We start from the raw sequence: 12,822 nt of genomic DNA, 5'->3' as shown, positions 1-12,822 counted from the left end.
ATAATGATTAAAAAACATAATTAATATTAATATAAATACACATAAATATACATAGATACATATACATATATTGCAGAATGGGACGATTTTGTTGTAAAATAATTTCTAAATGTACATCAGTTCTAAAAATTTTGCTAAAAACAAAAAAAGGGGGAATACCTAATGGAGGGAGAAAGTGGTTGTTTTGTTCTTAAATTAAAGTGATATAGTGAGTGTTTTTGTTTTGTTTTGTTACAACCTTTTGGTTACTGTTACTGAGATTTCATAGTATGTAAAGAGCGCATTAGGAAAGATTCAGTTTTGTTCGTCTGCAATGTGATGTGATGCAAAGGACTATCCATCTTTGCGTAATTCCATGATTTGTTCGCATTTTGTGTGTGCCGTGTGTTGTGTGTAAACATAACAAGTGTGTGTGTGTGTGTTTGTTTGTGTTTGGGTTACATAAATATAGTTGTGGCTTGTTCTTAAAATATAATAGGTACATAGGTGCGTGACGAGTGCGCATTTCCATAGAGAGAGAAAGATAAAGAGCTAACTAACTAATTGAGCAAATTGCTTAGCTAAAAACCACCAACAGATAAGGAATTATTATAATACTTTATACAAAAAATACACTTAAATACTTAGGTAAAATCATAAATCATTTGACGCAAACACTGCACTTAAGACATTAACAAACACATTAAATCGTTTCACCTGCCTAATGCTATGACACATTCAGTAAACTATTAGTACAGTACAGCATATATAATACGTATATCATGATTTTCTTTGTTTTCGTATGGCTTTCTGGCTAACAAATCGACATGCACACACACAAGAATATATATAGATCAGATCAGATAGGTACAATATAAAATTCCATATTGCCTGGCGAGTTGTTCACTTGGTTTACATATTCCTTTTCTCTTTGCATTTTGTTCTTATTTTTAACACTGGTTTAAATTCACAATTATTACCGTTTAAAATACACACATATATATGAGCTTATTCTCAGCCAATTACATAGAGATTATGTTTAAAAAATCAAACAATACCAACACGTGAATACATTTTCCTTTTAAAATCAGTCGAAATAATTAATTTTGTTTTGTTCTGTGAATGTTTCTTTTTTTGTGTAGATTTTTTTTTTAATTAGTCGAGACCCAATTTTGTTGCTTAGTTTATCTAATATTTATCCATTTTCCTGTATTTTTATCATTAAATATATGTAGATATATTCGTATATTATTTTATAGATTAAGTTTTAGACTTGTGTGCATTTTTTCACAACTTTTAATAGCAGCCAGTGGACAGGTCAACCCTTTTTAACATCTCACGGTATTTTGCACACGACATGTATGTTGTTTTTGCTTTTCCACTGCCCACTGCTGTTCTTTGTTCGTACATTTTGCATGTACCGAGTATGTACATAGGAATATTCATTATTTTGCGTTATCTAAACGTTATGTACAATTATTTACCTAAGCTATATCCAGATATATTCTGCTGCAGACAGACACACACACAAATATTTCACTAGTTTCGTGGCTTATACAACTAAATATTTTGTTCATGCTAAACGATGAGATTTCAAATTTCCAGCAGCCTATGCCGGATGATGGGCCACATGGTGTGCCGCCCGCTGGGCACGCATAAACTGCCGTGCATTGAGTGGATATTGCCGCGAGTAGGTGATCAGCGTGGAGCCCAGAGCAATGCTCAGCGGTGCTCTGGATCGACCGGGTAGGCTGACAAAGACAGTTCCCACAGCGGCCTGATTATCGGCCGTGGGCTCAATGGCCACCATCATAATGTCCCTGGCATGGCGGTGGCGCGTGTGTAGCCGCGGCGGTATGGGATCACCCGTGGACGCCTGCTCCTGCAGCAGCAACGCTTGACGTGCCCGCTGGCGCATGGCACGTGTGGAGGTGGACGCACGCGGACTCTCCGTGTCCAAGCTGTTGGATGCCAAAAAGATCTGCGCAAATGGGCGCTTGGCCAGATGCAGCATCTCCACGACATGCTGCCTCCTGGCGCGTCTCAGATCCGCCGTTTGCTTCACCTTCCACACAATCACACAGACGGCGAGGAAGAGGAAAAAGCACGAGAAGAACACGGAGAAGAACACAAACAGATCGATGTGCAGCTGATCCTGGCGAAAGACCACCGAACCATAGCTGGGCTCTGGCCCGGAGTTCGCGCGCAGCGCAATAAAGAAACGCGTGGCACTCAGATTGTGTGCATGCTGTGGCAGTGTCAGGACCAAACGATTTCTCAGCCCAAACAGCCGCAGCAGCGTGTTGCAATGGTTGAGGGTGACATGTGTGCTGAGATCCTTGGCATGCTGATCCTTAACTATAAAATTGTGTCCCCCGTGGCTCTTGCAGTCGTGCAGCTGCGGCACATAGTAGCTGTTCATGTTCATGTTCAGCCCATTGCCGCCAGTATCCTTCTCGCCATAGATGCGTCGCTCGGGCGTAAAGAGTTTTTGGATGGTGACATTATCATGCCGGGGCAGGGCGACATTCAAGGGACGTTCACGCTGCAGCTTGGGCCCCCAATTGTAGCGATTATCCAGCAATATCTCATGGTAGCCCGTTGTGTCGTTCGTTTCCACTATGAAAGAGTCGTCCTGCGGCGACATAAACACATCCAACTCACCTTGGGTCACATCGATAATGATGCGTATGTCGACGTTCATGAAGCGTGGCTGGATGACAAAGAACACCGTCTGGCCGGGCTTCAGGGCAGCGGGTTTTGACTTGCATTCCTCTGTGGAAAGAAAGGGGAATTCAATGAGGAGAACCTTTGGGGCACACTTCCAGACAAACTCACCTATTGGCTTGGCATCGAAGCACATGCGTGACTCGACTGTTATCTGCTTGTAGCACTGATGTCCATCGATGGGATTGCCGGCGTACGAGTCGCGACACTTGGAGCATTGCACACTCCAGCAGAGCTGAGCGGAATTCTTGCCACCACCCGCTGTGCAGGTGGCATCGCTTTCCGTGTTATTCGCACAATTGCACTTCTCGCCGGTGACTGGATCACAGATGCTGCCATGGCCATGGCACTGGCACGGGCGGCACTCCTTGTGCAGATCCTCGCTGCCGCGAAAGTAGCCCGTGAGGCAGCTGTCGCAGCGATCGCCGGCCGTGTGATTGCCGCAACGCAGACATGTGGCATTGTGCGCGGGTCCCTCGAGCAATATGCGATCCAGATCGTTGCGCGACATGTTGAACACAGCCGGATCCGAGTCGTAGGCCACGCAGACATCACTGTGGCCGTGGCAGTACTCCAGGCAGGGCTGGCAGGCCAGACCCTCGCGCGGATTGCCCACAAACAGCGGCTGGCACTTCTCGCAGCGTTCGCCCATCGTGTTGTTGTGGCACTTGAGGCAAATGTCCAGCAGGCTGCTCGACTCGCAGTTGGAATGCCCGTTGCACAGGCACTGAATGCTGCAATTGGCGCCCACATAGCCAAAGTCGCACTGGCACTCGTCCGGACTGACGCACTTACCGCGCACACAGCCCTGCGTGCAGACTGGCAGGCAGGTGCCCTGCTCCTCGCGATAGCCCTGCGCACAGACACACTTGTAGCCCAGCGGTGTGTCCAGATCGATGCACTGCTCGGAGACAGCATGGCAGTTGTGGTGTCCATTGGTGCACTCGTTCTCCGCGGGGCAGTGGATGTAGTGCCAGGAGACGACATCAGCATGGGTTAGATGCGAGTCATTGCGCCACGTTGAGTAGATGAGATCGCAGGTAGAGCCCGATGGATGCTCCTGCTTGCTCTCCAGCGCACCCTCCGTGCAGATGCCATCCCCGTTGCGGCCCTCGCGCGCACACCAGCCACAGTGGGCATGCTCCAGGCAGCTAGAGCATTGCTGGTACACGTGACACGGCTCCGGGCAGCGATCCAGCTCGGCAGATTCTAGCACCAGGCCGCACACACCGCCGGCACAGAGCAGCGGCTGTGCGCTGGGCGACAGGCACTGGCCCAGCATAGTGGACCACTTGCAATCCTTTTGATCCTGATCCGTGTTGCTCAGGCAGCTGGTGCAGTTCTCATGGCTGTGGCAGGGCGGCGCACAGCGATCGATGACGCGATATTGATTCTTCTCCACCAGCTCCTTGGATATACACTCGACGCTGCCCAGTTCGTTCCTGGCCCACTGGCACTGCGGCTGCAGCAGGCAGGACTCACAATTGAGCCAATAGCACTGGGGCAGCGGGCACAGACCGAGCACAGCGACACTCTGGTCATTGCCACACCAGGCACTGCGCCAGCAATCCACGCCAGCGGGCACACATCTGCCCTGGATGCCACACTGATCGCACCACTGGCACACAGGCGTCGCCTCGTGATGCGTGGGCCACGCAGCCAGACAGGCGCTGCAGCTGCCAAAGCTCGAGCAGTTGCGACTGGCCATCCAGGCATCCGTGCAGGCAGCGCCATTGTTGACCACCAGCGTGCCGTTGTGATTGGCGCAGGGTGTGCGACCCTGGCTGAAGCAGTGGCTGCTGAAGCTGTACGTGTTCTGCACGGTGCAGTAGCTGCAGCCCATGTAGTGGCGGCACAAGTACTTGCCGCTGCTCCACAGCTGGCAAATGTCATCGGGCAGCGCGATGCGCGTGACGTGGCTGTGTGTGGCGCTGCCATCCCAGCCGCCAATGACAAAGATGACGCCCGTGTCGGGATCTATGGCCATATCCTCCGCATAATTGGACGCAGGCACGCGTCCAATCAGCTCCACATCCTCTGTCAGTCGCACCCACTGATTGCACGAGTAAACGTAAGCAATGAGCACATCTGTGGCATTGTAGGGTATCGTTCGGCCACCATAAACAATCATGTAGTGCTCCGTGCTCACCGCAGAATGGAAGTAGCGTGCTCTGGGCAGGTTTGTGGCCGGTGCATTGAGCTCCTTGAAGCTGGGCAGCTCTGTCCAGCTGAGTTTCTGTAGATCTAATGCATAGAGATTGCTCTGCGGCTGCGAGGCATAGCCGCCAAAGAGGTAAAGACTCTGCGTCTCTGCGTGGTAGACCGCACTGTGGCCATACAGCACCGGCATGCGTGCGCCAAGCGCCTCCAGCTTCTGCCAGCGTCCAGTGTCCAGACTGTACTCCCAGAGCTCCAGCGGACGCGACTTGTTCAGCGTGAGGCCGCCCACGAGCAGCAGCGATTCGTGCTCCTGATAGCGCACATGGGTCAGGGTGTGGCCGGCCAAACGTGGCGGCAGCTCGGCCTCTTCCAGCTCCTTTGTGTCCAACTCCACTTTGATTTGACTCCAGCGCTGATTCTGTATAGAAAACATCCAAAAGTCATCCAGCAGACGCGTATTCACACCAATGCCGCCATAGATATAGATAATCTGACGCTTTACAAAGATCTCAGAGGCATGAAAGTAACGTCCCAGCGGCATGCTGTCCTCTGGGGTCGAGGACTCCACGGTGACCTGCAGCCAAGTGCCATTCTTGATGTCAAATTGTCGAAAATCATTGAGTGGTCCATGATTGGGTGAGTAGCCGCCAAACATCCACAGGGAGCCGCGACGATCGGCGTTGACTGAGTGCCCAAAACGTGGAATTGTCTTGCGCAAATGCTCCTGGCTCTCGCTCAGCAGCTGAGTGTTGAACAGCTCCGTGAGCACCAAATGATGTGGCTGCACCAGCGTGGAGCAGTCTGCGCCCGCGTAGTTGACATTGCTGCAAATGCAGCGTCCGTACTCCGTGTCGCAGTAGCCCTGGCCACGCTTGGCATTGCAATTGCTGGGACACACCTCAATCTCGCAGCGAGCGCCCACATAGCCAGCGGGGCAGACGCAGCGCATTTGTGCGTCGCATATGTGCGGCGGCAGGCAGCTGCCAGCCACGCAATTCTTCACCGAATACAATGCATTGAAGCCAAAGTGTCGATGATCGCCGGCCTGTTTGTAGTGCACCGTGACATGGCTGGAGCGTGCCTCGATGATGCGCGCCGAGCTGTACGGAGCACAGACGACAGCCAGCAGTTGATTCTGTTGCGTGGCGCCCGTGAGATCCGGCAGACTGTCGTAGATGTACACCGCATTCTCGTCACAGTCCATGGCCAGGCTTTGCCACTGAAATTCCAACTGCAGCAGTGACTTTTCGGCCTGCAGCGTCTTCGGTTGCAGAATCCAGAGGCACTCCTTCACCTCCAGACTGGCGCCCCAGGGTGAACGATAAGCCTGATACGAGCCAATGGCACTGCGGCCAATATTCGAGAGTATTCCACGCGATTCGCACTGATAGTAGCACTGTCCGCCGTCCCGTGGATCGCCATAGTAGCCGGCTGCACACGCATCACACTTGAGTCCCTGCGTGTTGTCCTTGCAGTAGCACTCGCCGTTGCTCACATTGCAAATGCCCAAATCCTGATTGCCATGCCCGTTGCACTCGCATGGATGACAGCCCTGCGGGGCGGTGGCATTGCCATGACTGCCCTGGCGACATCGCTCGCAGCGTTCGCCCTCGGTCCATGCCTGGCACTGGTCGCACTTGCCCAGCCGCTCGGCACACGTTGAGTGATTGTTGCAGCCACAACTCAAGCCACAATCACTGCCCGTCCAGCCCAAGTCACAGCGGCAGGTGTAGTCGGGCGGACCAGAGCAGAAACCATTCTGGCAGAGCTCAAAGCAGGTGCGCACACAGCTGAAACGACCATCGCCCACGTATCCCCTGCGGCAGTGACAATTGTAGCTGCCCTGGGTGTTGGTGCACTTGGCCTCCTTGTGGCAATCGTGCAGTCCGAGGCCGCACTCGTCCACATCCGGGCACTGGGCATAGGCCCACTCGGCATCATGATGCGAGGAGCTGTTGAGGGCCAGCGAGCAGTTGCCGGCGCTGTAGCTAAAGTCGCCCTGCATGCAAATGCCCTCGATGGGATTGTCGCGATCGAAGCACCAGCCACAGCTGAGTGTGCGCAGACAGGCGGAGCAATTGCGATGTTGTTCACAGGATTTACACTGCTGTTGGATGGCTGGAGGCGATGGCTGCTGCTCTTCCTCTGGGGCTGCTTCTCCTGCTGCTGCTGCTACTTTCTCCTGTTGTCGTGGCACCACCTGATCCATCCACTCGCGACACATGCCAAACTGATACTCACTGGTGTACACCGCAAAACTAAAGCATTGGGCACTCGCCTCACACCACACACAGCGTCCACGCTCGCCCAGACACTCCTGGCAGCCTTGTCGCTCGCGGCAGGATCTCGGGCACTGCTCGATGGCACGCACGCTGCTGTTGGACTTGCCAATGCGACCGCAACGTGCATCCTCTGTCCACCATTCGCACAGGCCACTGGCAGCACACGCCTCACAGCTCACATAGTTGCTGCAGTTCGAACACTGCGTGGGTTTGCTTATAAGATACGCCCAGTGGCTGACATCCGTGGGCTCCGTGCACACCGCCGACTCATTGACAGACCTCAAATGGCACTTGGCAGTGAGCGGGCACCACGAGCAGGAGGCATCAGTGAGACAGTGCAAACAATTCTCATACTTTGTGCAGTGTCCCGAGTAATAAGGCTCCAAATACTCAAAGGTAAACGCATTCAGCTGTCCGCCATGCAGATGTTGTAGCTCCATTTTGGTCTTTTGATACGTGTTGTAGATGCTGTTCAAGCCAATGCGTCGTCTGGCCTGAAAGTCAATGAGGAATGGCATCTCTGTGGTGGGCAGCGGCACATTGCTGCAGTACGATTGATTGGAGCTGTGCGTGGTGACATTCACAAGCTCATCGAGATTCAGGCCCAGACCAAGTCTTAGCAGCGATGAGGAGTAGCTGCTGCATACCTGCATGGCCGAGTTATTCCACTGCTGCCTGGGTCGCACAAACCCGACGAGTCGTGCCAGCATTTCGCCCTCTAGCTTCTGCTCAAAGTGGGTCGTGAAGGGCGGCGAGGAGAAGTCCACCATGGTGGCATTCACAATACCCACATAGTCGGGCATGGTATAGTTAATGGGATAATGATATTTGATGTAAGTCAGTCCCGGCCTGCGATCGTTGATGGTGCAGAGTGTGGGTGTGCGTATCTCCGTGCCCTGATCGCCCCACCAGCCAGTGGATTCGCCGCAGATGCCGTAGTTATCGTCCCGATGATGACACTTGGCGTTCTGCACACACCACGTGCACTCGTTGAGTCCCAGTTTGCTTGTCACCGAGAAGGCCTTGCCGCCGCCAGAGCCGGAGCCATGCACCAGGCAGGAGTGGCAATCGCCCAGCGATGGGCATATGCCCGGACATCGCGTTGTCTGCAGATTGGTTGTGCAATTGGCGCCAATGGTGCGCCCGTAGCAGCTGCTATCTGCCGAGCACCAGCCGCACTCTGGATTTGATAGGCAGGCCGTGTGCGAGGGATGCAAGCGGCAGGAGACCTCCGGATTGTACAGCACATTCTCCACTCGCAGCACCTGCGGCAGTTCGTAGGCAAACAGATCGGCATTCACATTCCCATGATAGCCGCCGACAATCAGCAGCGTATGATTGCGCCGCAATGCCGCCGCCTGGGCAAACACACCCTGCACCTTGGGGTACAAACTGTCCTCGGCGGACACCACCTGATTGATCCAAATGTGGCAACTCAAATGGTACCAGTACATTTGATTATCGTAGCAGATTTCGTCCTTGTTGTGCCGATGCGTGTAGCCGCCAAAGACAATCATGTAGTTGCCCGATATGGTGGCCGTGTGGAAGGCCCTCTCTCTGGGTATATTCGTGTCGCGCAGCGCTGTGCGTGGATATAGTATTTCCGTCCAGTGTAGTTGATCCAGTTGAAAGGCAAATATGCGATCCGAGAGCTTGGAGAAGCGCGCCAGGCTGGTCATAATGCCACCAAAAACAATCAGCGAATGTGTCGCCCTGTAGTAGACGGTCGAGTGAGCCGCCAGGCGTACGTCCAACGTTTTGCCACCTCTCGGCTTGACCAACTCCCACTGTGAGTCCTCCGACAGGGGCAGAGCAATGCGGTAGATGCTCGAGGAGAACTCTCCCGTCTCTAGGCTGCCACCGAACAGATACAAATGATCCCGGGCCGTGTTCAGCGTGTGCCTGGCCACTGCTGGTGGCTTTAGATGCGACCTGATGGCCATTTGTTTCCACTTGCCGCCACTTTCCGTATTATTGTACTGCCAGAGATCGCTGTAGAAGCTGCCATTGGCATGTTTGCCACCAAAGATGACGAAGCCGCCCGGCACACGATCCGCTGCATGGCCATAGCGGCCGTGCGGCTTGTGATCGGTGACCTCCTCGAGGATATCCTCGAGATATTCGTTGAGTTCCTCGTCGGTGGAATTGGCATTGACTATGGTGAGCGGCAGGGAGGATCGTGTGCGTCTCTGATGCAGATTCGATTCGGCCAGCGTGTACAGAATGTTCCGAAAGAAGCTCACATCGCTATTGAGGCCCCACAGCTTGGCCTCATCCTCGTTCTTGTGCTGCAGCACAGCCTTCAGCAGGGTGTGATCGATCTTTTGCGGATGATAAAAGTGCCGGCGACTCTGCAGCGCAATGCCCCACTCATCCTCCCACTGGCTAGTGCTGAAGCGGTAGATCTGTGGAAAGACAACATCTTTGATTAGTTGACAGTCTAAGCGTCTCTTACTGGGTGTTTAGCTTACCTGCAGTGTGCTTATCACATTGTTTAGATCATAGCCACCGAATACGAAGAGAGCATCCTCCTCCTCGAGGTACACGGCGGTGTGTGCTGCACGTGGAGTCATGCCCTCGGCATCGGTGGCCAGCCAGCGCCAGCTGTTGCCATGCGGATCATCGCTGAGATCACACAAGCGGCCACTGTAGCCCGGTGAGCAGTGGCATATGCTCTTCTGGCACTTGCCGCGACCCTGGCTCTCGCCACACTTCTGCGGGCAGGCCTCGTCCTCGCAGTCGGGGCCCACCCACTCGCCGTGGCACACACACTGATGGCCAATACACTTGCCATGGTTGTGGCAGTTGTTCAAGCAATTTGATATGTAATATGAAGCGCGAAACCCATCCAGCACATAGTTGGTATCGCTGTACATCAGAATCAACATCTAAGGGGGGGTATGCAATGTGGTACGGTGGGGGGTAAGATATAATAAATAAATATTTGTACTGTGATTTACTTACACTGCCACTGCGGGCCACCAGGCGCTGGGGCTGTGTACGACCACTGAAGCTGCCCAGCAGCGTGGAATTGAAGGAATCGCCGTCGTACACGTAAATGTAATCATAGGAACACTCGGTGCCCATGCTGTGGAATGTCAATGTTATATACTGACTGTCGTTCTTTGCCTTGATCAGCCATTCGCAGTGCGAGTCCTGGGTGTAGTTGAAGCCGGAGGGGCCATCGCTGATCTCGCCGTAGGGTTCGGTGAATACTTTGCGACTTCGATCGCATGGCGCTGGCGGCGGTATGTGCAGTTGTTGGGATTGAAGCGGTGATCGCAACGTGATTATCCAGAATGTCAAGGTTGCCAACAGCGCGTACATTTTTTGCATTTTAATTGCTGCTTTCGCAGCAGCTCCACTTTTTTTTTTGTATGCAAATTTTCAACAGCAGCTCACGGCCAATGGGTACTATTTACATCCGGATTTTGCCAGCTTTGCTTTGGCCCAGCGTGGTCTTACATTGCATCGAACTAGGCGCCGGGTGGCCTAGGTCACTGGCGTGACCGAATTAAACAGTGAACAATTGTATTTTACTTGCAATTTTTATTTTTCGCTAAAAATTGGTTGAAAATGTTCCGATTCGATTTATTTACAGTGCGACGGGGGGGAAAGTGGTCGGTGGTATTTAAATACCACTGTGTGACCGTATACAGCGAACGAAAAAACATCAACTACCAAACATTTTGGGTACTCTTTCGGTGCAAGTCTGTTGCATGGGACTGTAAGATGGATAATATATATAACATATACACGTTGCAAAATATCCTTTATTAGCGTTTCCGAAGCAAGAAGTACGAAAGAGCAGTACGCACTGCTGATGTGTGAGTGGTGAGATCATCACAAAATTGAACAGACTTAGTGGCCCACGGTGATCAGGGTAATGAGACGTACTAGATTCATGTCGTAGGTAATCCCGTAGAGACTCACTCAAAGATAAACTAAAACATAATGATTTAATTGTTTATTTATGCAACCAAGGATTTTCAGGAGTATACATATTTATGAACTTATTTGGAAACAAATACAAAATGTAATTTTCGTTTTGCAGTTTACAATACAAAATGGTAAATGCATAGAATTTATGATGGCGCTCATTTAAACGTTAAAAGTATTCGATTGTGACAGCCTTCTTATTGTACTCGGAATGTATCCCATCGGAAATGACCATTTTTTCCAGAGCACTTTGCAGTTTTTCTTGGTCAAGACTCATGATTAATTATTAATTAAATGTCGAAGAAAATATGCACGAATAAAGTCACAGCGACTGTTCGCATCAAGTTCTGCAAATCGAAAGAAATGTTGTGGAGTGTCCCCTTTTGAAATTAATGTTCTCTGCAGCACGCGTTACCAGGCCTCTGTAACCTAACAGTCGGTATCGATGGTATCGATTGTATCGATATTGTCAGTAAAATTACACATTAAAATAATATGTGAATGCAGATGAACAAATTAAATATATAATAGGAGTCGCTTCGTTGGAATTATATGTTATATGGCTAACCCGAAAGTACTTTGGCCAAACATTATTACCCACTGTTAATATTAAATACAGTATCGATACCATGAATGCCAGCAGTTTATTAACATATGTAAATATACCCTGTGGGACAACATAAGCACAAACAAAATATACCAATTGCAGCGCGCTGTTGTATGTTTACACATATGTATTTACATAAGTGCAGACAATCTCCAAAAAATAAGAGAACATACAAACATATATGCATGTATATGTATAAATTTATGCATAAATATACATATGTATGAACGAATACCGTTGCCACGATCGCGAACACTTGATGACCCGTTATGGTGGTCCAGCGTTCATATTTACATATGTACATACCTTGGTACATACACAGAGCATGTGTATGTATGCCGAATACTTAGCTGAATCCAGCGTTTGGATCCGCTGGAACGAAAGAAACGAAATTATTTTAAATAAAGGCGCGTATTTCTGTACACAACTGTGAAATGAGTCGGAGAGCTTTAAATATATCGATTTTCTCAGAACAGGAGAGCTTCTGACAGAAAATTTCAACGACCGTTTAGGCACAGGAGAGATTTCCCTGACCATCAAATGTAAAATACAAAAAAAAATGTGTAAAATATAAGGTCACAAGGTATACAATCCAATAAAAAGGAGTATTTATAATAATCCAAATTGATTCTTCAATCGGATTAAATTATTGTTTCAGTGTTAAAAGTCTTTGCAAGCTAGCTCCATCAAATAGAATATCAACATCGAGGAATTTGATTTAATATTACGGTATATTTAAAAAAATGAGATGGTATATTTTTGAGGATCCGGCGGTATACTTGATCGATAATTCCGCTGTCACACTGATCCTTTAGGGCTGGGTGAAAAGTCGATGGCGATATCAATACTATCGATGGTTGAAAAATTAGCCCACCGTCGACTGTGTCGGTTCACCATCGATAGTATCGACCTTCAAGATTGTTCATTCGAGCAAAAAGACAAAAAATGGAGAATGGTAAACTAATTAAGAACATGAAGCTTTTAAATGAGTGATTTTGTTTTCACACAAACAGGCAAGTGTTCTGAATAGCGCGTTTGTGTGTATGAGAATGTTGTGAATGGACCGCCAAAAACTGAGTATATAAATGGTGGATTTTATATGTTGTCAATTTGATTTAAATGACTGCC

At 50.0% G+C, this 12,822-nt stretch overlaps 1 protein-coding gene and 1 long non-coding RNA gene across 2 annotated transcripts; both read right to left on the bottom strand.

The window, feature by feature from the left end:
- Positions 1-216: 216 nt before the first annotated feature.
- On the bottom strand, positions 217-10,764 carry LOC117581849 (multiple epidermal growth factor-like domains protein 8). Its single transcript, XM_034269305.1, has 4 exons — positions 10,113-10,764; positions 9,620-10,036; positions 2,818-9,553; positions 217-2,754 (listed from the first exon to the last, which is right to left on the bottom strand). The coding sequence occupies exons 1-4, from the start codon at positions 10,482-10,484 to the stop codon at positions 1,589-1,591; spliced, it is 8,691 nt and encodes a 2,896-aa protein (XP_034125196.1). The 5' UTR covers positions 10,485-10,764; the 3' UTR covers positions 217-1,588.
- A 370-nt stretch (positions 10,765-11,134) lies between these two features.
- On the bottom strand, positions 11,135-12,048 carry LOC117581868. Its single transcript, XR_004573681.1, has 2 exons — positions 12,001-12,048; positions 11,135-11,434 (listed from the first exon to the last, which is right to left on the bottom strand). It is a non-coding gene; the product is annotated as an uncharacterized LOC117581868 (long non-coding RNA).
- Between the last annotated feature and the right edge of the window lie 774 nt (positions 12,049-12,822).

The sequence above is a fragment of the Drosophila guanche genome, unplaced genomic scaffold (assembly GCF_900245975.1).
Source record: "Drosophila guanche unplaced genomic scaffold, DGUA_6, whole genome shotgun sequence".
NCBI lineage: Eukaryota > Metazoa > Arthropoda > Insecta > Diptera > Drosophilidae > Drosophila > Drosophila guanche.
The sequence above is the reverse complement of the archived record's forward strand: the minus strand, read 5'-3'. Positions and strand labels throughout refer to the sequence as shown.